The sequence below is a fragment of the Pectinophora gossypiella genome, chromosome 5, assembly GCF_024362695.1.
Source record: "Pectinophora gossypiella chromosome 5, ilPecGoss1.1, whole genome shotgun sequence".
Taxonomy (NCBI): domain Eukaryota; kingdom Metazoa; phylum Arthropoda; class Insecta; order Lepidoptera; family Gelechiidae; genus Pectinophora; species Pectinophora gossypiella.
This window is the reverse complement of record NC_065408.1, coordinates 10,035,725-10,062,141: the sequence shown is the minus strand read 5'-3', so window position 1 is coordinate 10,062,141 and position 26,417 is coordinate 10,035,725. Positions and strand designations below refer to the sequence as shown.

Genomic DNA, 26,417 nt, shown 5'->3' with positions numbered 1-26,417 from the left:
AACTGCCTATATACGTCCCACTGCTGGGCACAGGCCTCCCCTCAATCAACCGGAGGGGGTATGGAGCATACTCCACCACGCTGCTCCACTGCGGGTTGGTGGAGGTGTTTTTACGGCTAATAGCCGGGACCAACGGCTTAACGTGCCCTCCGAAGCACGGAATCATCTTACTTTTTCGGACAATCAGGTGATTCAAGCCTGAAAAGTCCTTACCAAACAAAGGACAGTCTCACAAAGTGATTTCGACAATGTCCCCATCGGGAATTGAACCCGGACCTCCAGATCGTGAGCCTAACGCTCTAACCACTAGACCACGGAGGCTGTCTAGGGATTAGGGATTTAGTTACTTACATATTATTTATTACAGTAATATGTAAGGGTAAAAAGTAAAAATTTACGTTGTTGACTTGTTATTGTTTTATAGGTACTTACTTAACTCTTTATATAATTGCAATGGACCGATACTACCGATACTATTTCCAGCACTTCATTTATTTTCACTTCTTTTCCTTGTATAGAACGCTATTCATAACGTTAACAATGGAAAATAAAAGACGATTCGCTTGACAAAGAACAGTTTGATGTAGGCGAAAGCTGCAGCGCGTCCTTACAAAGAAGGAAAGGTCGCATCAACACTAGACAAAATAAAAATCTAGCCACGTAATAAATCGAGGGTGATTACGAGGGAGAAGGATTCAACGACTTAGTTGAGTGCGTGAGACTGTGTTCACATCTGACCTGACCTATTTAACCGGCCTAATTTCTATGCGATCCGAAAGGAACTACCTAAAGGGAACTATTCGCATCAAGTCATGTCATTGGTTGGACACCACTTGGTCGAGCTAACTTGAATAATCTGGCTGTCAGCCAAAACTCTAACGTGCAGTTCCGTCCGATTTATGATAATGTTCCTCGCTTGGAATATACCCAAAAATATAACATTTTTACTAACTGTCTAATTCGATATCGCTCATATATCGTTTTATTCTAGATTGTCAAGATCGAGTACCATTAATCATGTCTTGGCTTGGATGAGGGCGTCTCTAGCATACTTACTCTACTAGACTAGAAGTAAATTTTATTTACTTCCTTGTATTTACTTCCTTGCAGAGACAGGCTTTTGGAATAGCTGAACTCAGTGTGTGAACAGAGTATTACGAGTAGACATTTAACCGTTAGAATACTAATAAGACAGAAGAAGTTTATTATACTGAAATTAAAAGTTTAGCAAAACGTGGGTTATGTGGGTCTACAAGCTTAATAGATAAAACGTTGATTACTAGTTTCACGATGAAACATTCCCTGAGAGATTAATAACTTGGCAATAAGACCGCCTTTTGTACCAATTGTTTTCTTGTGTTGTTTATGTTGAATGGTCTTCAGGCCCAACGTCCATTTAAAATCCAAGCCCTATTTGTCAACTATTGTGTCCAGAAATCTGGGCTGCAGGAGGATTTTATTATTATTGTTTATATGTCGTTTCCATATCTTCCGGAGATCCGGATTTTTGGGAGGCGTGCGTGAGACCCTTCAAGACAATAATCTAAATATATTGGTGACACCAACTGGCGATTATCCCTGTATGTACTATTAGAAAGCACCCAAAGACAATCTCCGGTTCGTGTAGGACTATTGCATATTATGGAAACAAAGGAATTGGGCTATTGGGTGGGGGGTTAGTGGACTTCGACTAGTAGCGGATACTAGTAGTAAGTGGCTAGGGCCTGCTCAACCATTTATTATTATTCGTATATCGCTTCCATATCTCGGGACTACGGAATCCCGGTCTTTTGGAAGGCATACGTGGAGCCGAAGCCAAGTAAGCATTTACTTAAATTTATTTTAAATTAGGGGCTGATTAAAAGGCTGATATTATTCATATCAGTGTATAATTCTTAGGTATCGTTTTGACAATATACGTGATGACATAGGTAACAATAAAATTGTTTAACTGTATGGATAGCCAACTACGTAATAATACACAACTCTCGTATTGGCTGCCAATAGTAGTAGTTAATTAAGTTTCCTATGTTAGTTGAGGCTTTTGAGGTGAATGATCGCGTATGAACAATATTGTTTCACTAGTCAATTGTTTACCCGAAACCAAACCTGTTATCATCATTGTACACATTATTCGTCATTCATATCATACCTTCACGAAGACGAGAAATGTTTGTATCTCTTTATTGAATCAGCAGAGAGAATCATTAGAAAATACGTTGCTATGGAAATGGGAGAGACCTGACCTGTTGACCTGATGGAGGGAGGCCTTTGCCCAGCAGTGGGACACTTTAGGCTAGATAAGATAAGATAAGATGGAAATGGAAAGGTCCAAAAATACACAAAATTCAAATTCAAAAAGGTACACATACATAATGTTGACATAAAGCCACTCTCATGATGAAAACCCATTGTCATCAGGACAGAGCCGTTAATGATACAAAGTCCTACGAAATAAAATATAAATGTTTATTATATATTTATTCACAATTTATGTAGACATTACATACAATCTCAATTCGTCTACGTAATGCAATTATACTTAAATATTATAAACTGAAGAGTTTTACAACTAAGTCTGTGAAGTTCGTTGACGAACACGTAAATAGATCGATGTCAGTATGGAGTTCGGAGATAGTATTAATAGCCTTTAGTGCGCGTGCTACTTGGAGCGTAGTTGCCGAGGTTGGTGCGCGCAGTGAGCACCGCAAACATTCGCGGGGGTCGTCTAATTTTTCGAGCGTCTAGTGGCACTAAAAACTGCAAAGTGGACAGAATCAATGTATTTTATTTATTTATTTAAAAGGTACACACAACAGGTATCAATCATGGCATGCGAAAATAAAAGGTTACAGATGTGGGTAATAACTAGATTGACACCCAAAACGTGTATACACGGCATGGTTAGGAAATTTTGTAACGTGAGGTTAGTTGCAGTTAAATGCTAAAAAGTGGTTAATTACAACATAACAACAAAATAAAACAGAAATGTAGGTGTGTACGTACAGTGGTGTCGCTTAAAATCGCCTAAAGACCTCCGTGGTCCAGTCGCTGAGCGTAGGGCTTACTATCCGGATGTCCCCGGTGGGGAGATATCACAAAAAACACTTTCTGATCCCTAATTTGGTTAGAACATTACAGGCTGATTGTCCCAAAGTAAGATGATACGTCCTTTCGAAGGCACGTTGAGGCGTTGGTGCCGGATATTTACTGATACGTACGTAGTCATAACATTAGCCATGTCATCTCTGACACATGACACCTCTAAGCCATATCTGGCCTTTGGCTGCTCAATAACCCTGACACTAGGGTTGCTGATGTTAGTAGTCCACCTTGCAACTCACACTATAGAAGAAGAACCGCTTAATATGAGTCTGTACGTATCACGTTAAGTGTACAGAAAACGATTCTTCAAGATATTTCTACGACTTTCCCGACCTTCTTCGCATTCATTACATAAGGGAACTTCCTCTCATGAGTAAGTTACGCATGAGTAAGTGACGCAATCGCATATCGCATGGATATGCAATTTTAGGGTTAGGATACCAGTAATAAACGTTTGACTATTTTTTGACGACGTCATAACTCAATAAGTATTTCAAGAAAGTTTTCATAGATATGTTTCATGACAATTTGTAAAAAATACATCTGTGTAATCATTTACCCTGTACTCAAATCGTCATTTGTTCGGATATCGCACGAATTCTATTTATTGGATAAATAAGTAGTGTCTCGTTTTTTTCCATCAAGGATACAGGCGTTCTGCTATGTTATTATAAGTTTTGTCTTTGTCTTTCTCTCTTTTCTCAGATTTGTAATAAATGTGCTTTCAATTTTTAATTGAGCTTTTAAATTTAGTTTTAGTAGTATAGTTTTAATTATTTGTAATGTTAAGATTAATAATATTTACTTGTTAAGTTTGTAATATTTTGTCAAATAGTTTTTAGATTGTACCTATTATATAATTTTATTCGTGTATTCAGAAAGTATTAATAATAATAATTTGAATAATTTTGCCACCTTTTTTGTATTTTATGTGTTCTCAAATGTTCCCAAATAAAAAAAAATACAATGTATTTATAAATAAATAAGTCTGGCCGAATTTCAAGGAAAAATATGAGGATGCCTTTTGTATAAAAATAAAAATTAAATGTTATTAATTTTTAAAAATAATTAAATGGCGATATAAATGTTTTCTTGACAAAATGCGGCCAGTTATTTTAAAACTATAATATTTATTTTCTAGTAATTTAAATTTATCTACTTATATTGTATGTTAGTTAGACGTGACACAAATTAAACCCTTAAGAGGTTTTTGGTCACTAAATGTATCATTGTTGTATTCCATTTTGAAATGAATAAAAAATGCATCACGTACAGGAAGCAAAAAGCAATGTCTAATTTAATTATTGAACACTCTGCGGCACCTTTGGATATCTTCCGCGCTTTTCTCGGCATCGATTTTTTTATTAAGCCTTTTTATATTTTCAATATTGCAGTTTGAACAAGAATCTAGCTAATCTAAGTAGATATTTATATAAGTTTTCGGCTTTCGAGTGGATACTTTATCGCAATGCTTTAAACAAACGAAAAGCTAAAGAAAACCACCTATTTGTACGTTTTGTTTCTTTTGACGTGATTTGCTTAGGATGTCATGCACTAAGTACTTGGCCGGACGATGGGGAGCGCTATTGAATAATGGTATGGTCAAAAAAAGGCGTAGAATAAAGTAAAACAAGGAAAAGTCGTATTTACGTAAACGTTTACACTGCGTTTGACTTTGTCAAGGATGGACTCGGGTACTTCAACAGCAAACTAATTTAAGTGCCAATAAAATCGAGCTATGCCATTACTTTCACCTCGACGGAAAATCCGAACCAAAGTTTTTAAAGTTTCCTAACTATTTATACGTTACACGGGCTTTTAATTTTATTTTAGATAAGACTTTTCCATTTTAAAAAAGTGAAGTGAGTATTTGAAACGCCTACAATTTTTAAGAAAGAAAAAGGAAAATAATAAATAACTACAAAAGTGTACCTTAGAGACTGAATTAAGTAAGTAGAATTAAAACAGTTTCATTAAATGAGAACATTTTATTTGTTTTGACAAAACGTATAAATTATTATGTGCATATAATTGTAACTGAAAAATACGTACTTTATTTTTGCAAATTCAATATTTTTACACTAAATACCTGCATCACACCACTCGTGAATAAAATATAAGAAAATAAAGAGACCGCCATTAAAATGAAATACAAAAATCTTCTCGAACGACGCTCTTTGATTGTTATTCCATTATGTTGTGTACCAGCTGGAACCAACATGCGGAGGATTTTTCTTTTTTAATGGTTCTGTGTGAGAGAACGACAATTCAAATCGGATACAACAAAGGATGGTGGAATATTTTAAAAGAATTAACATTAAAAGTACATTTTAAATTACTTTTCTATCATCAATCGAATTGTTTCAGAGTTCTAGAGAAGATGAGTATGCTATTTACTACACGAAAACATAGTCTTAACTAGTTCATTAGAAGACAGATACACCCAGCCAAGGCCAGTTATTCGACTCGAAAATTTATAAAATGATAATACTTACCTAGCTATAATATTTTTGCCGTGCTACAATGTGGGTGTGTCTTTGAGTAAGAGCATAGTGGCATGTTAGTCACGTATTTCATTGAATAACGCTCTGAGCCAGTCTGCGTCCCAATATCGTTATTAGAGAGGTCAAGAGCAAGAAGTCCTTGAATCTTTCCGAACAGACTACAATTAAGATAAGCTGGCAACAAAAGATTTGAACAAGCCTTTTAGAGAGCACGCGGATAAAAGAAAACCTCTTTTTCTTTACTTTTCGCTTCTGTATTTTAATTTAAAACCAAGAAATCCATGTTATGAAAAGGTTATGAAGTAAAATAAAGAAGGAAGTTTACGTCGTGTCTTGACTGTTTACTGTTTTAATATTGTTAATAGGCTTTTCTAATTTATGTACTTTAATTTAGGGAGCATAATTGCAAATGAGGTAAGTATGAGTTTAAAGTATAATATTTTCCAGCTTCGTCCTGGAAACAGTTTGAAGTTTCCAACTCAAACTGAGCGCATAATATTTAGTCGCATGGAAGTTCTGTAACTCGAATGCGTTTACCAACTTCAATTGTCCTGTTAAATTATGTTTGCTACAACATTTCACGCGGCAGATACCTGCTTAGTTAACTAGCTAAAATAACAGGAGTGGATTGACTGAGCGACCTTTTGCATATCTTTTTGTGCAAGGAGTTTTAAGTTTTAAAATGTTCGACAAGAAGATTACTAATCCTATACGCGAGTGCTATCGCTTAAAGATCCGTAGCCGAGTAAATGTACTTAGCAAAGATATTCAGGGCACGGTGTAGCCAAACTAATCCGGTAGCCCGGAGATTAAACACAATTCGCTGGATGGTACCGCCACCGAAACAAGCAGTATTTTGGCAGAATTACAAACCTCGACAGCAACTAAACGATTTACCAATTTTAAACAGATGTTCATCAGAAATGCGCTGTCCAGTTATACTGTATCATATCTTTTCTAATAACTAGTTCCCTCCCACCTGGCCACGTAACAACCTTCTATTAGCACTCCAAAGTAGCTGCCGAATAATTTGAAAATTACTGGTCGAGTAAGAGGAGAACCCAATCAAAGTGGAACGTACCTACTTTTACCTATGATTAACAAAAGAAAGAATCGATACTGAATAGAATTTTTATTGTTGAATTGTATGTATGTAAAATTCGAAGGGGATGACTCATGGATTTCAAACTAATTCAAACGTAAACGCACACGTAACGGTAAAGTAGCTGTCCCCCACACTGACGCGGGATCTAGCTGTAACTCACTACGATATTGGATTCTCACGGTTGGCACCAGCAATTTGGAATGTTTTCACACTTCCCATTTTTGTCAACGTACCGTTTTCGTTACATGAGCGTAAATACGCTCGTACATCGCGTGGTGTGTCCGGGACCGTTTTGATAGGATAACGGTAAGTCCGGGTATTCCTGCTTTCGTAACTTTCAAAGTCTTATTGTAACAATGTAAATAGTATTTGGGTTCCTTACTATTGCTCTATTGCCATGTGGAAATGCTCCATATCCTGTCTGTACACGTGTTATGGACTACTTCCATATTCCAATACGAACTAGCTACTCGGAAAAGATGATTTTTTCATCACCGCTGATAAATGGAATGTCAAAAATGAGTATGAAATGGACGTGACAAATAGAGATTTATGTGGTTCGCCGAGTGAATAGGATAAATTATGGATATAGGTTAACCAAAGTGATAAGGGTTGGAATATGGAAGAATCAAAATGTTTTTTGAGGCACGTACTTTCGAAGCTCGCTTTCATGAATAAATTTAAAGCTTGAGACTTTCCTAATTCGACCATTGTTTTATAATCTATGTACTAAATGTCTGAACTCAAGAATCCTTTTCCTACTTTATGAAGCCCATAAATAATTAGGTACTAGATTAAAACCACCGAAACTTTTCCCGCGTTCAAATAATATTCGCAACTGAAAATCATGATTTTGCGTCTGTGTTGATCTTAACTAGGGGCAAAGTCTTAGGGACTATAAATCACTGTCTTTAAGAATTACGCCTCTAAAATGGCCATAAAACGGGAGTTAGCTTTTCCAGCTATCGTCTATCTCTGATCGGGAATACGTATCTAGGCGACCCTTGTCACTGTCGCGCCGTGGTCATGCGACGCGACAACCCGCACAATGCCAATAAATAAACAGCACACAACAAAGTTGGTCATTTGTCCGACCAAGTAGTGAATGCCATCCAGTCTAAAAAATGAGTAACTAAGAAAGTAAGTCACGTTAAAAAAACAAAATTGCAATTTATGGTATCTTTTCTTTCCGATTTTGCAAACCATTTTAGGTGACAACAACTGAAATTGTCCATAATGTAATTTTGTACTTACTAGAAAAAGAAACGAAAAATAATTACCTACATCTCTGATGGCCCAAATATTTCCCGTAGCAGAGAACGCGCAAATAATGTTAATGAAGTAATCTCCACAAAGCCAGATCCCTACTAACTTATGTAAAGACATAGGCAGTACTTAACGTTTACAAGAAAACGTAAGATAATTATATTAAAAATTGAAAATTAATCACTCTGTTCTATATTGTTATGCTTTAGATCAACTCCGTGGACATAGTGGCCCGTTACAATGACATTTGTTCCCAACAATCTATCTTAAACAGCACCCAGTAGTATTGAAACTCGAAGAAAAATAATACTCCACATTTTCGTTGTAATTCGTTTCAATTATTCTACTTTTACTTAGTTTTGACAGAGTTTGGAACTTCTTGCTTTATATTTGTACTTAAATAACACAGTTCGGTGATGACAAGTTCTGTTCTTATGTGGAGTTTCGAGACCCGCATGTACATACAAGATGTATGTGTTTTTTAAGATAATCAAAAACTTATACTTACGCTATAATAAAATGCTAATCCAGACCGATAGATCATAAATCCTTCGGGAATTCAGGCGTGATTCTATGTTATGTAGGTAATAAAATGACAAGTTGGATACGTTGTACATATGCTTATTTGTTTTTAATTTTCTTATCCCTACACTATAAGCATAGGTACAGTCATGAGCAATATCATGTACCAACTTTAGAACCCTGTCGCACTATCATATTTTACATTTAATGAGATGGTTTAATTTGTCAAAAAAGTTATTGTGACATGGTTTCAAAGTGTATACATATTAGTACTCGTGACCGTACCAATGCATCTTGTCACTCCAAAAATTCTAGAAATATAGGTACTTATTAACGTTCTACAGAAAGGTAACGTTTTGTACCAGGGCTTAGACCAAAAGGACGACCAAAAACAAGATGGGCGGATGTGGTCAAAAAGGACCTGGGCTCGTTCAATGTCTCGAGAACGACACGTCCGACAAAGCGGAGTTGAAGAGAAAGACAAAGAAGGCAGACCCCACCATCAGATGGGAATGTTAAATACCAAGGAGAGAGAGATTGAGAAAGTTAACGTTTGTGTCGATACCGTCTGCAATTTGTTTGGCTTCACATGTCGGCACTAGGGACTATACTTATATGAAATTGGATCAATCCTTTGATATAAGACTTTTAGAATTATTATTAAATTATCTTTTACTCTTACTAACAAGTCAATGCGCTTCCGTTAAAGGTCGATTTCTTGCTTAAACGGCTAAGTAGGTAAATCAATAAAGAAGAGAAGAGTTAAAGTTACTTTTTAGGCAAATGTGTTCCTTCAAACGCATCGTCATTCTCACAAAATGAGACGGTAGTCAAAACGCATTCGGAATAAAATAAATATTCAGTATTCACATTCCGAACCATATCGAATTGGATATTTTTTGCTTTTCCACGTCTGTGCTATATCCTACAGTAATCTTCAAATGGGGCAAAGTACGTACTCATAAGATATTCCGAGTCATCGCGGATTAATTCTGAAATTTCAATAAAACGTGCCGTATTGTCGTGGTTGACGCTTTCTTAGGGAACGAAAATTACAAAATCCATATGTGTGAAGATGGAGCTGTCTTGTAGTCAGTGATGTGCCGTTCCCGTGAATATTCCCAAAGTGGGAATGTTGCCGTTGTAAAAACACTGTGGATGCTTTCTTTTTTAAACTGTTCTTTCTTGTTTTCTGGTCTTAAGTGCCTAAAGGTTAGGTGCTAAAGCTTTTTATATAAGCTTGGCGCCATTTTTATTGCTGGGAACGTTCCCAAAGTGAGAACATTTCCAGAAACGGCACATCACTGCTAACTCGCCCGCAATTTTAATTCAGACAAGAAAAATACTCACGTACTGCATATTATATTAGATACTACGTATATTTACGTATTACTCTTTAATTTTTCTTTGTAGGCAGTAATCATAACAGCTGTATTTAAAAATATATATAAACGAAAATATCCAAAACGACCTTATGTAAGAGTGTGTAGGATTAATTTGCTATAATAGGGTCAGAAACAGGGTACGAGCATAACTAATTTTGCGACGCAATTTCACCAACGACCGAAGTCTGGTGACCGACGATGTTCCCCAGATAAGGTTTTATGTGGCGTAATGCGGGCTCGATATAAACCTACAGCTCGCCTTTTAGATAGACACACATAAAAGTAATCTTACGCCGTTCTCGGACTCGCTAGTCAATTTGCTTTTACGATGATGCTCCTCGCTTGTTACCATTCTATTATAGTCCTCAGTTTGAATGTGGTAGTTTTAAAACTTGAATTGTTTTCATAGCCTAGACTGGTTTATTGTTCTTAGGCATACTGGTGTACTTAACCTTATTTTAAGAGTTAGAAGTTAAGTGTTGCTATTTTTCCCTTCAATTTTTGTTTTGCCGTTAGCTCGAGATCGATTGATTTTTAAATCAAATATAAATCGTTTTCATCATCTCTCTAGCGATAATCGAAAAGGGAAGAACTGCCAATCTAACCTTTCAACCCGAAATGAAAAACAGCCCAATTACTTCTTAAATAAATAAATAGTAGCTGAGCCTACCGAAGAACGGGCTCATCTTATTTTGGAACTATGAGATAAGTATACAGGAATTTAATCTGATAAATCCTTTATTATAATTCAGTACAATATTAAAACGGAAATTGGTGTAAATTCTCCTTCCATTTTATTCTATTTAAAGCTTTTTACGGATGTAACAACAGGGAACATTAAATATTAAACGAACGAAAGATAGAAATTTCCACGTAAAGTAATTAATTTTGTATAGACCTATATATTTGTTGAGAGGGTTGTAATAAAATATGCTTAATCAAATAAAGGTACATCGTAATTTAATATGCACCTACAAAGTGTTGCTTTTGATAATCATTCGTCAAATAAAGAACAAAGTATTTAGATATTCTCAAAACAGAGAGAAAGTTCTCATACGTGTGTGTTGTGTTTATTACATCAACAGAGGAAATTGGTGAACCAAACGATAAATTATTCATCACAACATATTGCTCAAAATACGTTCGGGTACGAAAGAATGTTTAACGAAAATTACTCCATAAATATTATTTGCATTACCATTCGATTCGGTGGTAGTTAATCCGGTAAACGGTATGGGTACACAGCAACAAAGAATTGAAATTGCGTTTGTAAAAAGCGGAAAAGAGGACCCGGAGGTATTTCGTTAGTAGATTGGTCGACGCAATCCAATCGTGTGGGCCTATTCCGTTGTTACGAGGGTAGCGTAGTGTTCGCTCGACGAGTGTTGTGCTATTTTAATAAGAACTGGAAATGAAGGAAGATCCATCATGATGAAGGACGCAATCAGTCACGGGGTTCCGCAATTCTAGGTGTTTGCTTAAAGCCCCCTCTTTATCCGCCGTCATTATAGCCGTCTCTCCGGCTTACCGTCAAAAGTTACCGATATTGCGAAAGAAAAAAATCAGCTCAGTCATTATAGCTCGTTAAATTTTCAACAGTTTGTAGAGAAAATACTCGTACATTTTTGACGTGACCTTTAATTTATTTTCTTTTTTTTCTTAGCGACTTATCCATGCCTCGAAACATTGAAATAATTCAGATATCGCTTATGCGCAACAGTTCATACGATGACGTATCTAGCTACTAAATACACACCTGTGGTATATCTGATAAAACATAGGGAGCGACATGATGTAGTACCTAATACCTGCAAATGTGTAAATATCAAAAAAGTCGATATAATCACCTCACGAATTCCGCTGAGAAGTCAGCTGCTGCATCGCTAGGTTCTTCCCAGCACGAAGCAGCTGCATCGCTGAAGAACTGTGCTTGCGCAGACCAAGCGTCACACGCCCGTAAAACCCGTCGTAACGCTCCCATCGTTAGCCGTACAGCCGCACGTACGAACTCTTGATCTGAAAAGTATAAGTTATATTTGTAGCTCATGAAACTTAACATTAATGTGCAATTACTTTTATAAACTTCCACTTACCGACTCTCATAGATTCAGGATTCAAAGCCAACAACCCAACAGGAAGGCTATTAAAGATCACAGTAACATTATCCTTCATTTTATCATTGTCTTTTTCGTTTACTTGTTCCTTCACAAAAGTTCGGTCCCCTCTCTTCTCGATAGTATCTCTAACAATATGCATTGTAGATGTATGCACCGTGGGATTCATTAAGAAATCACTAATATCACTTGAGAATAAATCGCTATCTTTTACTTCTCTACTATTTATATCATCTCGATCCAATAATAAGTTTTTGTCTACATTATTCACAATACCTAAGTTTATGCTATTTACATATTTATTAAAAGATTCATTTTCCATTTTACTATTACTACGACTATAATTCCTATCAGGGAAGGACAGTTTTTCCTCCGCAATTGAATTGTTTTCGATTTTAGAAGTTTCAACGCCTTTATTATGTACATTATAATTCCTAACTGCTGCTGCACTAACATTGCGACTACCGTCGTAAGATTGACTAAAATTTACATATAATAATAATTTGTTGTTAACACTGTGCGCTCTCGTCTTATTACTACTATTACGACGAAAAAACGAATTTATTGAACTATTCTTTATATTCATTCCGTCATTTCGGCTTTCTTTTGAGATTACGTTGAGCCCTCTCCATTTATCGCGGCCTCTTACATCGTTTATCGAATTATTGTCTGTATCATCTCGTTTACTGCGTTCGAAGCGTTCGTATCTTAATGTTTCATCTTTATTCCTCAAACTGTCGGATTGAAGATCGATATCGTTGGCATATTGTGCCCTGTCGCCAATATTGTGGAAGACATCAAGGTCTCTGGAAGCATCAATCCAAATCCAGAAGAAATGGCCCTCGAGCATGTTGAGCCGCCTAGCTTCATCCATAACCAGCTTAGCGTAATGGATGTCACATATCAAGACGACGACGCCGCGGGTGAGCCTTGATACTTCCGCGAGACGTCTGCACACACAAACGATTAACACAGTTAACAAATTAAACTTAAAAACGTACAGAGCTATGTCAGTATCTTTTACTTCTAACCATGACATTGTCTACCATCTAAACTTTCCTCTTGACAATGAAGTTATAAAAGTTTCCAGGATAAATTTATCCTACCAGCACTCGATGTTACATTGGGGTGTCAGCATAATTAAAAGTTTAAGATTACCTGAATACTGCGTGTCGGGAATATTTCTTTGGAAGCGAGAGCCATTTAGGATTAAGCGGTTGAGCAGTAAGTATTGATGATAGGTCTTTCCGTAGGGACAAAGTGGAATAGATATCTTCCTCGGCCAGCATCGTGAAAGAGTGCCAATGTGTGTGTAGAAGGGTTGCTCTGAAAACAAATTACAAAGTTAAATGATATGTAGAGCAGCGCGCACAAAATTGAAGATAGTTCCGGCAACATGTTTAATAATGACAGTTATTTCAAGTAATGTTAATATAATTTGAGACGTAATAAAAGTAGATCATTCGTATACAATATAATCTTGTTCGTACTGACCTGAGTGCATGTAGGGTTTCTTTAGCAGTAATCTCGAGCCGGATCTCGTAAGGGAGCAACTCCTGAAAGAAAACCTTCAATCAATAAATGGACAATACGAATATATCTGAATCACGTTTTTTGTGGGCAAGATTATTAGTTCACGTCATAACATAATCGGTGTTAAAGTGGGTAATAAATGACCACCACTTTCTGTGACACTCAATCCTCGCTCTCGACAGCAAAAAGAAAGGCCTGTATTCCACAACGGTCTAAAAAATATTCCGTAGATACGTGTGAAAAATGTCCTGGGTTCCAGGAATATTATGCACATCATAAAATCTTATTCACCTCACGTGTAACAATCTCTATTATTATCCTCGTATCCCCTTTGGTCTCGAGACATCATCGTCGCTTTCTACGCGATTCTTTCCAATTCTATTATATAGCCGAGTATAAAAGTCGCTCGAGTTAACTAACGTAGTTAAAAAGATGGGGACATTTTTGAATGTTTCGCTTTATTCATTTTGCTAGCGACGAATTTCAAGCGTAATTTCACAAACAGAACTCTAAGTTCAACAAAATAAGTTTATGAATTTATATTTGATTCAAATGGCAACACGACGTTGCATTTGTACAGAGATTTATCTCAGGCATGCCGCGGCTGATTACATGTCACATGGAATAACAAATTGCGAGCAATGTCAACGATGTTATTACTTGGGTAAACCGCCCTTGCTACGCACTTGACGCTCTGTAGAATCTGAAACTCCGCTATTTTGAGGCTTGCGGTGAATAGAGACTAGCACATTACAGATAGCTACATAATGTTACATCACAAATCCCTATAGAGCTCTGTAATGTCTGGCTTCATTTAGAGAGCTATAACAACTTCTGCATTCAAAGGTGAACTCGCAAAAATGTTCAAAATAACATACAATATTAAATGCTGTTAATGCACTATTTTGGAAAGTTTCAAATAAAGACTGCTCTAGTGTTTTTTTTTTGCTAGTGTAACTCTACGAGTTATGGGTTTGTGGAGAAATTTAATAATTTTGTTACGTAAATAACAAGTTTGAAGTTTATATTCTATCATCGCGGATGGAAAGGATTTTCATTTACGTTCTGATTAATATTAATTACCATGTTAAAACTTTTCGGAAATGGCAGTACCCTGATTGACTGAAAATTGTGAAATTAAGAAACGTAATAATGGTAATAATTTCGGGGCTATATAGTAAAATTATTCTGGCCTTTATATTATCTACACTACTTGCTATACTTATATTCATTTTATGATTTTGTTATAAGGTGGTGTTATTGTTGATAATTAATTATATGGCCTCTGACATAGACAAAAAGGATTGGGGCTTACACCACCATACCACTACAGTTCTTAACAACCGCAAGCCAGGTGGTTTTCCCTTCGCGGGTTGGAGGCAGACAGGCAGACGCTTCTGTAAAAAACCGGACCTGTCACATCTTCAGGTTAGGTAAACGAACCCTGTGAGAAACGGGATTATGCTAGGGAGATGATGATGAATTGTTGTGGCAAAGAAATTGATTGATATACGTACTTACATTGTTTAAAAGGGTCAATACAATACAAATACACTTTATTGCACCAAAATAAAAAGAAATAATTACAAAAAGTATCTTAACTAAGTACATGGCAAATGGCGGTTCGTCAATGTAAGTACCTATTATAATACATTAGGCTGTCTTAAAAATTTTACACATTTCATAAATGCGTATTGTAGCGGAGGTCATGAGGTACGTATTATTTCACTCCCAACTGATGAGCATTTCCAACATTGTCACATCGGGATTAATAGCGACACATAAATGGAATTGTTAGCGTTCGTAACAAACCCCAGATTTATATCGCGCATAAGGGATACCTGCCATTTTCAAATTTGAATTCCACTGGGCTACGGTATTACAACCGTTCCGGCAATTACCTATCGGATATATGGGTCATAGGCTTTACCATATAGATCTATACACATTTATACGCTCTGAACAACTAAAATCTTTTTGGTTCTGATATAGTCCGAGCTTAGCCATGTCTGAAATTACATAAAAATACTTACAAAACTTTGTTTTTGACAGATATATTTGTGATCATTCGAACACAATGGACGTACCGAATGAATTTCATAGCTATGCGTCGGTCTATAAATAGATTTTGAAGTTCAAAACTTTTCACATCATAATATAACCCTGGCGCAGTTGGTTAAAAAGTAATTGGTACGGTCACTGTCTAAACCACAACGTTTAAAAGTAAATCCATCGAATTTAAACCAGTGTCTCAGATCGCTGTCTCGATAAAGATGACGGTGACATTTAACTTAAATATCCCCTCAATATGTCAACAACGAGGTTGAATGGACTTGCAAATTACCAATTTAAGATATTTGAACGCAAATGCTGGTGAACCTTCGCACCTTAAATCCATTGAATCGGAATCCAAATAATTCTGAATATTCTCTACGTAAAGAATCGACAATGATAAGTCTTTAGGATCGCTCGTTTTTTTCGCACGCCTTTTGTAGGAATGCAATCAGTAGGGATGATTTAAGATTTATCGATTCGCTCACTCGGTGGTAAATCGTTGTGAAATAGGTCAGCAGTAATACTCCTAAGATGCTGGAATAGAATGTATGAACATAAACAAATGGTATTCGATTAAATAGGTATACAATTTATGGCATAGGTGTCAGGGGTAGACACCTTCCCTTCACTAAGAGGTGCTAAGTGACTATTGAGTTCGCTATTATTGCGAATTAGTGAACGTTTGTGAGTGCTTCTGACAACCCAAGCCAGACAATAACATTTCAAAAGGCGTCGGTGAAACCTTAACATAGTTTAGTGACTCCTCGTTCTTATGACTGAAAGAATACTATGTTGCTTGTTAGTTTTCTTAAGAACGCTCAACAAACAAATATCTTATAAGCGCATAAAACTTTTGAAATGTAAGAATAATTAACAAAGCCAATACGAATATTGCAGCAAAAAATCTGAAGACGACGCCTAAAAGCGGTTCAAATTATCATTCTACACTCGATTTCACAATCCCGGTATCCATTTACTAATGAGACCCGTGTATATCCTACTTGTATTGATTTAGTATCTGCCTTTGTCTGCTAAGTAGAGGCGCTTTCCTTCTAAGATAAACGCAACGAGATGTTACTTAAGGTAACCTAGATAAATCGGAGATAAGAGCAAAACAAATGGAAATTGTCTAAGTAGTTCTTTTTTTATTCTGAATCATAAAAGAGGATGACAAACGTATGAAGACATCAATATTATAATTACCAGTATTAAACATAAGCCTCTGTGAACTTTACTTACTTAACACTTAACTTCTTTAACGTATGAATGATATTTTTTACGCCAATCTGAACTTCGTTAAATATATTCGTACAGTCAAATACGTGGCTTATGAAAAAGCATACAAATAAAACAGGAATCGATCTCGGAACACGATATTTGTTCATTTCAATCTACATCTGTGATGAAAAGCAATACTCAAGTTCTCCATACCCACCAAAGAGAAAAGTTAAATATTAATGCGACTGGGACTGTTCTTTATCTCTACGTCCTGGGTTTACGTAAGATATGAAGTGGTTATGCCACGAGGCTTTAGCTGAAAAATCTTCTCGGCTATTGTGAAAATTCCGAGAATTTGAGCATGGAATTTGTTCGAAGCATCCGTAACCGACTCAGTATGGATGAAACGTACACAAAATCGGATGCGATTCAATAGTAACATCAGACAGATTAAAAAAAGAATAACTGACTGTCGAGTATCAATGCTTTCTTTGTTGCTGGCGAATGTCGACGATGTCAAGTTGTCAGCTGTCGTTCAGTGCGTATGAACTGGAGCGAATATAACGAATGGCAGCGATCGAGTAACTGAAAACGCTGAGCGCTCGCAATCTAGACGAATCCGATTGTCATCGGCCATCTCAAACTTTAAACTGACAGCAACACTGCTTTAATTTATTCAGAGTTTTATATTGCGAAAATAAAGTGTATTTTTAGCGCAACGCAATGATGGTGCCCGTATTTTTAACGCGTTACTTCATAGCGACGTTGGAATTTAATTATCTGTTACATACTTTATGGCTACCCTTTAATGAAACATGTCGTACCATTGCCATTGAAGTCGCAAAATCACGTCCCATACGATTTTCATTAGGCGTAACCGTCAAATTAGGAGCAAATGTCAGGTCAGGGACAATAGTTGATTCGAAGGTAAATGTACGAAGTTAGATACGCTTTCTGGTTACCCACCGAGTTTCAGATGTTACGGGCTTCTTCTTATCGTGTGGGTTGTGAGGCGGAATACAGCCTCATAAACCCTGGTGTCAGGGTTATGATTGAGCCGCCAAAGGTCCCTGACATGGCTCATGTAACGATTACGCACTTACATCAATAAATAGTAACCGGGACCAACGGCTTGTGCCATCACGGATCATCTTACTTTCGGACAATCAGGTGATCAGCCTGTAACGTCCCAACCAAACTAGGGATCACACAGTGATTTTTGTGGTATGTCCCCACCGGGATTCGAACCCAGGGCCTCCGGATTGTGTGTCCAACGCTCAACCACTGGAATACAGAGACCGTTTCGGTTTCTTCAAGTAACAGTAGATAACTTACAAGTACCTAACTAGAATAAATAATTTATGAAGAAATCTTCATTGATATTGTGAAGTATAAAGGAGTCCTAAGTAATTCAAACGTCATTGACAATTATTATGAAATATTTAAAACTTTTATACGTTTTAAGTATAAGTAAGGCTAGGGACTAAAATGTCGTGTTTTAAGGCTTACGCAAAGAAATTAAATTAGCCTTTTCACGCAGTTGTTCTACAATCAATTATTACTACATTTTTTTTTTTAATATATCTATTTTATCTCAACAAGAATTTCCCAAACTCGAAGTGGATACGACGATGCCAAACCTGCATTTTGTAATGGATATATATAATTTAATACCAAACTTTAAGCATCTTAGAGACAAAAATGACATATCTAGGTCGTAAAGTGATGGAACTTTAATTTTCTATTTAAATGGCTTTCAGTACAGACGTTAAAACTTTTAAGAAAGCACGTAAAAAATATAAATTAGAATTCTCGTGGTAACTGCGACACATCTCTTTAATGAATGTCGACGTTTATCTACTTCTTCAGCTTTTTTATTAGACGTTTCCACACTTTTCGCCATGTGAGAAGAGCTCCGTAATTTGTACTGCCGTTTATTTTTTTGCCATGATAAAGTCACTTATGCAACTTATGTAAGTAATATAGTATAATTACGTTTGTTAAACAAAGTATCCGGCCAAGACACACCTACAATAAAGAAAAAATAACATAATTATAAGCTCACGACTATATCTCAATAGGGGTAATCAGAGGTACAACCATCGCTAGGTGAACTAAGTACCCACACGTCACCGAGCGAGCGAAAAAATATAACAATTATTTTATAATTATATTAATAAGTACTTATTATTATTATTCTTTGGGAATTCCCTAAGCACGGTGGCGAGTGCTGTAAGTCATTTCAAAAAAGTAAGTACATACATAAAGTCACGCGTATTTCCTACCGGGGTAAGTAGAGATATTGGAATTCCATAGGAAGTGCTTCGGATGGCATTCACTACTTGGCAGAATCACTTTTTTCTGCGGCAATATAGGTAATCCTTACATTAGCGATGGTATATGAGAAGTGCGTGTGCGCAGGCGAGACGCGCAGCACGGGGACGCCGGCACGCGTAGCGGCGGAGACCAGCGCAGACGCCGCCGCGCCGCCGCCGCACACCAGCAGCGCAGCCACGCGTCGCCCGCCCAGCGCCGCGCATGCGCGCTCCAGCATCCGAGCGCTGAATCTGGCGGGAAGAAATGTAAGGTGAGAAAGCTAAACAGAAACCGTATTTAATTTAAATTAATATTAGATGGTGTCTACAGGAATCAGCACCACAGTCTATTCGCAGAATAAAAATGATTTTGAATAAGAATAAATAATACTTATTTATCCATAATTAATACACCCGTTCATTGAAAAATAAACCCTAAAAACATTGCGAAATCTTAAAGTTTTAATCCCGGTGGGGACTATAACTTAGTTTGGTTATACATTAGATGCTGATCACTTGATTGTTGAAAGTAAGATGATCCGTGCTTCGGAAGGTACTTTAAGCCGTTAGTACTTACTGATGTAAGTGAGTAATCGTTACATGAGCCATGTCAGGGGCCTTTGGCGACTAAATAATAACCCTGACACCAAGGTTGATGAGGTTGGTAATTCGCCTCACAACCCACACGATAGAAGAAGATTGTAACCTCATTTACATAAAAACTATAGTTACTTACTTATAAATAGCGTAACATTTTTAGGTAAGTAAATAATATACTAGGTATGTTTTATCAAGCTTTAACCGCGCAACTTGGAATCACCTAACTTTTTAATTAAGAAATTTCGTCTAATTTTCTAAACTTCCCAAGTCATTCAATAAATATCTTGAAATTACTTAGAGAGAGGCTTATATCAATGCACTTTCAGTCATTACGGCAAGAAATCCTTGAGAGAAAGGATCTTGCTAAGAAATTCTTGATTAAAAGTAATCTACTTGCACTGAAATGCAGGCATTTCTCAATATTCTCTGCAGAACTTTCTAATGAAACTGTTTTACATTTACTATAGCTTAGGTAAGTAGATAGAGGATAAATATATTATGCAAATAGAGACCCTAGATTCAATCAAATGAATATTTTAACAGTTAATATGACTATTATGAGAGTCACATGTAGGTAATTTCATTTACATAAGGTCAAAATATATTACAAAGTATAAAGATTTTTTTTTTTTTTTGGATCAACCAACAATGATACAATATGGTTTAATAATTAATATTACAATATTTGACTTGGTACTTGGAAGTAAAGAGGAAGCAGATCGAACCTTACACTGTAGCAGATTGAACCTTACACTATAAAACTCTCGAACTGTATTGTGATTTTGGTCCCGTATGTGTTGATCCCAAGTTATTAATTAAATATTTATCGCCTTTAGCAACCATCTGCCCAGAGCTGTGGATAGCCAATAATCTGTCTCAATTAAACCACAATTGGATCATTTACACGGATCAGACTACGCCACGGCGACCTATTTGCATAAAGTGATAATAATATACAGCACGCTCCTTTTGATCATTCTTGGATAAATAGAACCTTGTATTTTAGAGATAAATAACAAGAACCCTTATCATTTTCTCTGCCCGTCCCTTCAGCTACAAACCCATAACTTCTCAACTATTAGAGCAGGGTATGGACTTGCGGATAAGGCGTAAAATAATACCATTACGAAAAACCCTTTTGAATCAAGCTTTTTACACAAATGCGTCGACACTATCAGTGTCGTGGGACTAAATGTTAGTTTCTGAGCGTAATGTAATGTCCTACCCTTATATAAACATGTATAATGGGAACCGGAATAGGTAGGGGCTTAATTGCTTTGGTCGCAATTTTCGCCTGTTAAATTGACTCTTTCCGCAAGATGAATATGACGTTTTGAATTAAACAATTAAATTTTGAACCAACTGTATGTTAGCATTGAAATAGATCAGTCTGTTCGAATGCAATAGCACACAACGCGTAGTAAAGGAGTCGCATTGCAAATACAATTCAGTTTCGAATCACTCACTCGGTACTTCAGAAGTCGTTTCAAATTTAAAGCTTTAAAAGCGGTTCTGGCACGCGACACTCACTGTGCAATAAACAGCGATGTCTCCGAGAGAGTACCCTAAAGTATGGAGTCGGTTCGAGAGGCAAGTGGAAGATACTACGCTCAAGTTTGAGATAGAAGATATACCAGAGTCTATGTGGAGTACCGCCGTGGAGTTTATGCTCGGTAACTACATTAGAGAGGATGTTTGGTGGGCCACCGCTGGTACGTAACAAAGTTTGCAGTATTCTGATGTATTATCTACCTACTACACTTATAATACATGAAGCTACTAACGTATAAACAATACGGCACGAAATGCCCGTTCGCAAAGCAAATTGTGCGTTTGACAGGTGAAAATAGCCGGGAGACAAAAGGAAATTGCTTTTAAACCCTTAAACGCAAATAATTAAATTCGGGATCAAATGCTACCTGTAGATAAATAAATACACATTCCTATTTGTTCCGGTTCGTAATTAACCAGAGCCAATGTATTGGAACTGTGGTAATCCAATAGACGGTGCTTAAGCCGTAAATTAGTAACATTAATCAACGAATGCCTAATCCGTTTCAGGGCGTGAGCATTTTTTGCAATTAGTGAAAATCCCGCCTTACGTCGTCGGTGGACGCTTTCTCACGCAAGAAAATACCAAGTCATTAGCCGTATTCAGTGGAACCCGTCCAATTATCTCGGGCCCGAGCACGCGCCCTAATGCGGTGTCATTAGACATCCTTTTCGCACATCCTTCCCTTAGCTGTTATATCATAAACGTGATAGCAAATTTCTCACTACTAAAAGCCAAGGCTCCTTAGAAGGTCGTACCTCGATCATCGTGTTTTACGTTAAAATGTATGACTTTGCAAAGTCTGTCTTTTATACTTATACAATCTAAGGATATGAAGAAAAAGTCTCAAAGAAAATCTGGGGGTACGGGACTGCCCCCGCCAAGATGAACAAAGCAAAGCGCAAGGTTTCGTCGATTTTTTTAACCTTCATAAGTCAGGTTTGACCACCAAACCTGATGTACCAAATTATCAGCTTTGGACTTATTAAGTTGATAAAGTTTCAAATGGATAGCTATTATACTTTTGATATTGTTGATATGTAAAAGACCCCGATTTTCACACTCAATGACACACTAACGATTACTATTTAATATAAGTTATTACCCGATGTCTCATGAGGTTGAAAATTGGGATGTAAGCTTACACACATAACGAGAAAAATCTAAAAATTTAAACTTTCACCCCCAAACACAGATAATTTTATTAATGCGGTCAAGTTGTATAATGCGGTATAATTGTATTGAACGAAGTGAAAAGATAAGTTTGTCGCGCTGTAGCTTGGTTGACTGTGCTTCGCTACTAAATGTCGCTGAGTAAAACGATGACTACATGAGATCTCATAACTTTTTGACATTGCGATCGATATGATTTTGTCTTCGCAACATTTTCCAAAAAAAATGTTTTTGTTGGGATTACACAATCATTTTCTATAAAATATTCTTCGTGGAATGAAGAATGACTTGATCCCAAAGTCGACCGCAGCCGCACGGCGAGGTAAACCGCTAACACCCGCCCTAAGCTGACAATTATACGAAGCTTTTAAAATAACTAATTATAAAGAGCTTTCGGCAATTTGCTAATCTAATTCAATCTGCGATTAAAAAACACTTTCACAAATTAACTATATAAAAATCGTCTCTCACAGTCAGCGTTTTCAGTCATTGATTAATGTTATATTTTTGAGTTAATTGAAGGACGGGATTCGTTTATTTCATAATGGCGAGCGAGGGGTGCCATTATGTAGAATTTGGAGTGTATTAATTAATCTTGGGTATCGACAGGCACGGCGCGCGACCTGGAGGCGGTGCAGGAGTACCGCGTGCTGCTGACGTCGATCATTAGGCAGAAAATGTCACTGGCGTGCTTCCTCGCCGAGGGCGACGGCTCGGGACACACACTGGTCGCCGTCAATATGTGCCTACCACAGGAAAAGTCACGCTTCGTTGACCACAACCCGGTAAAAACGACTACTTAACACCCTACCCCGGAATCCATTGCACTGTGAAAATTGCCTCCCTGTATCGACCAAGTTTGTATTACAGAGGATACAGAGCTAACATTATCATGCAACTTTTTGTGAACACCCAGTTCACAATTTCACTGTTAGCAAACTCAGTAGAGCGAACCGGACGAGTTAGTTCTTTGTTTGGGTTACGTTCTAAACTTCCATGCAATGGATAAATAGTAATATAATATGAAATGATGTATTACAGTACGGAACCTTCATCATTAACGCAAATATATCCACGATTTTTTTCTGTGTAACTCAGGCCTCGTCACAATTTTCCCTATCCCTAGATTCATTCCTCCTCCCGTTTGTTATTCGAGGTCGACCTACTTTTTACCCATCACATTATTCAGAGTCTATCTCTGAACTAAAATCATCTGTAAAACTAGGTACATAAGTACAGTCCATATATTTATCGAAGGGTAGTTCCGGAGACATTGAATTCATGTCTCAAACGTTCCAAATGTAGATAGGAATATTGCGTGGCAGAGGAAATAATTGTCAGGTGATACTTATGTGATATTCGAAGAAACTTGATTGTGGAAGTTTGGAAGACAGGAGTTGTAATGGTACTGGCAGTTAGAGTAATGCGCTTGTATTGCTTTCAGCCGAAAACGAAGGCCGGGTTGGTGTCGCTGCGCATGTTCGCGGAGGCCATGAAAGTGACAGCGATTTATGATAAATATAATGTGAATGAATATCTCATGGGGGCCGGCCTTTCCGTCGCTACCGAATACAGAGGACTCGGGATCGCTGTAGAAGTACTTAAAGCGAGGTAAGTGAACGAATACATCAAAGTAAAGTACCATTTACATCAGAACAGTTGTAAATCATAAATAATTAAGTGGCTACGGTCGACAACTATGAAAAGGTTTTATGTTTCCGTTTCTTTGTTTTCCATTCGTATTTTTGAGCAGCAACTTTTTTACTGAAATACCAGCATTGATCCAAATGCAATGTTTTTCAACAGAACGACTGTGTAGAAGCAAGAATAATAGAATTGAATGTACAACAAATCAGCTGTTGCGAGGTTCTGTACGAAATTTCATTTCATTTGCTTTTTCAATTTCAGGATGCAACTGGCGAAGGAATTAGGTTTTCGCGCCACTGGTGGAATATTCACAAGTGCTCCTTCTCAGAGAACGGCCGAGAAGGCAGATATGGAGTGTTTGTACCAGATCCCATACAAACAGTTCGGGAAGCAATGCAATATCAAGTTCGACACCAAGACAGAATACATGAAGATATTTGGCGTTAGCACCTCGTGAGATTCATACTTCATTCATGTGTGTTTGTTTATTGAATAACAATTCTAAAACCATTTCGAAATATAATATTTTCTTATATTGTATTTATCAATTTTAAATCTAGTTTAGTTATATAATAGAAAAAATAACAATAATTATTTCCATTGATAACTAACTACTATAAGGGGAACAGGGGCGGACAAAGAAGAAGAAGAAGATAACTAACTATTGAAGATCTTGCTGGTTTATCAAGAGAGCAATTTGTTTTTTAAACTACGTAACGTTGTAATGAATTTATTAAACTACGTAAATGTTGTGTAAGTAAATCAAATGTACCCTTTAGAATGTAAGTAGTAGTTTGATAACATATTTTCTGTTTGTTTTTTAAACCAGAAGGACTTACATTAACCAAATTGGAGATGTCCTTAGAAAAGGTTTAGTACTATCTACTCTGAACCAGCGTGCGTTTATGAAGCGATTGATAAATGTGGAGGAAGTTAGAGAAGTGTGTCAGGATGGAAGCAAATTTAATTATATAGTCTCTGCTTACCCTGAAATAGGCGTGAGTTTATGTATGTGTGTATGTTGGCATATTTTCTGTAGGAGTGATTGAATGATGTATGACACATGACGGAATTTTTCAGCAGATTTAGCGAAAGTTGGCAGTTAATTATCGTCAGGGTGGCTGGGTGACTATGTTGGTAGGTAGATTTGAGTAAGTAGTAAGTTTATCTAGTTTGACCTAAGTGCCCGCCTGGGGCGTTGCCTGGGTTAGTTCATAGAACTTTTATACCAACCCTGTTTATTAGAACGTTGTTATATAAGCTCTTATAATGAGCTATTTGCTATGGCACATTTTATCTTGGTTATTTTTGTTTTATTATACGAAGAAGCAAAGTTAGGTATATCGACACTATTCGAGTCGCTGTGTGGCAACAAAGTATTATTTTATCTTGTTTTCTTTTTGTATTTATTTACCTGTAATAGGTAGCGCTGGTAATTATAATAAAACCCCACACACATAATTGAATGAACTTACTTAGGATATTATATTAAATTACAAAATCCAAACATTGAGACGCGTTAGTTTGCTCGCGCTAGAGATGTGACTGCCCATAAATAGTAGACTATTAGGTACGTCCCATACAGTAGGTATCTTCGTTCAAAAACAATATACTAGAACGTGCATAGCAACTGTAACGCAACTTCTCATATGTACAATGTGTCAACTATAAATCACCTAATAATTAAATTCACCAACTCTGCATCGCGGTGTTATTAATTCATATACATCCTAACTAGCGTATCAAGTTTAATTTCAGGGTGATGCCGAAAATATAACGGACATCCTCCTAAAATATTGTCGGGAACAGAACTGGGAGACAAGAAAAGCAAAAGGTTTACGTTCAGGCGCTGTTCATCTCGGGTTTATCGTAAAAGTCAACTAAGGCCGCGTTCCCACTAAGTCGCGATGACAGATTATCGTGTTGTTTAAAAAGGATGACATGATTACCTAACAACAATCCACCCACAGTCTACTTCATCAAACTGATCTTAGGTCTTCATATCTAAACTGGCAGGTTATCTTGTGATTGCATATAGTCTACCCACTGCACAATATATTTATTATGGACGGATGTATTTTATTATGTACAGAGACTCAATAAAAAAGTGACTTAGCACTGTACAGTACACAATGGCAGAATAACAATTATTCTGTTACTAGCTTTTGCCCGCGACTTCGTCCGCGTGGCGTCATATATAAGAGAGAGATCTTTGTGTGTGTGGGAGTGCATACTTATGCAGTTTAGATGTTTTCATACAATTTTTTTCCCAATAACTCCCATTTTTCAAAATATAGCCAAAAATAAACTTTATATTTACTAA

The 26,417-nt window shown here is 36.8% G+C and overlaps 2 protein-coding genes across 3 annotated transcripts in view; one reads left to right on the top strand and one right to left on the bottom strand.

Moving 5' to 3' along the window:
* Positions 1–25,627, bottom strand: part of LOC126367147 (uncharacterized) — a 39,327-nt gene extending 13,700 nt beyond the window's left edge. For both annotated transcript variants that reach the window (XM_050010550.1, XM_050010551.1), the window contains exons 1-6: positions 25,570–25,627; positions 19,194–19,374; positions 13,496–13,557; positions 13,160–13,327; positions 11,981–12,951; positions 11,735–11,903 (exon numbers count right to left, since the gene is read on the bottom strand). In XM_050010550.1, coding sequence (XP_049866507.1) covers positions 11,735–11,903; positions 11,981–12,951; positions 13,160–13,327; positions 13,496–13,557; positions 19,194–19,361 — 1,538 coding nt within the window. In that variant the 5' untranslated portion in view covers positions 19,362–19,374; positions 25,570–25,627. The remainder of the gene's footprint in view (positions 1–11,734; positions 11,904–11,980; positions 12,952–13,159; positions 13,328–13,495; positions 13,558–19,193; positions 19,375–25,569) is intronic.
* On the top strand, positions 21,202–24,629 carry LOC126367185 (uncharacterized). Its single transcript, XM_050010607.1, has 4 exons — positions 21,202–21,434; positions 23,057–23,232; positions 23,892–24,058; positions 24,356–24,629. The coding sequence occupies exons 1-4, from the start codon at positions 21,269–21,271 to the stop codon at positions 24,549–24,551; spliced, it is 705 nt and encodes a 234-aa protein (XP_049866564.1). The 5' UTR covers positions 21,202–21,268; the 3' UTR covers positions 24,552–24,629.
* Positions 25,628–26,417: the final 790 nt, after the last annotated feature.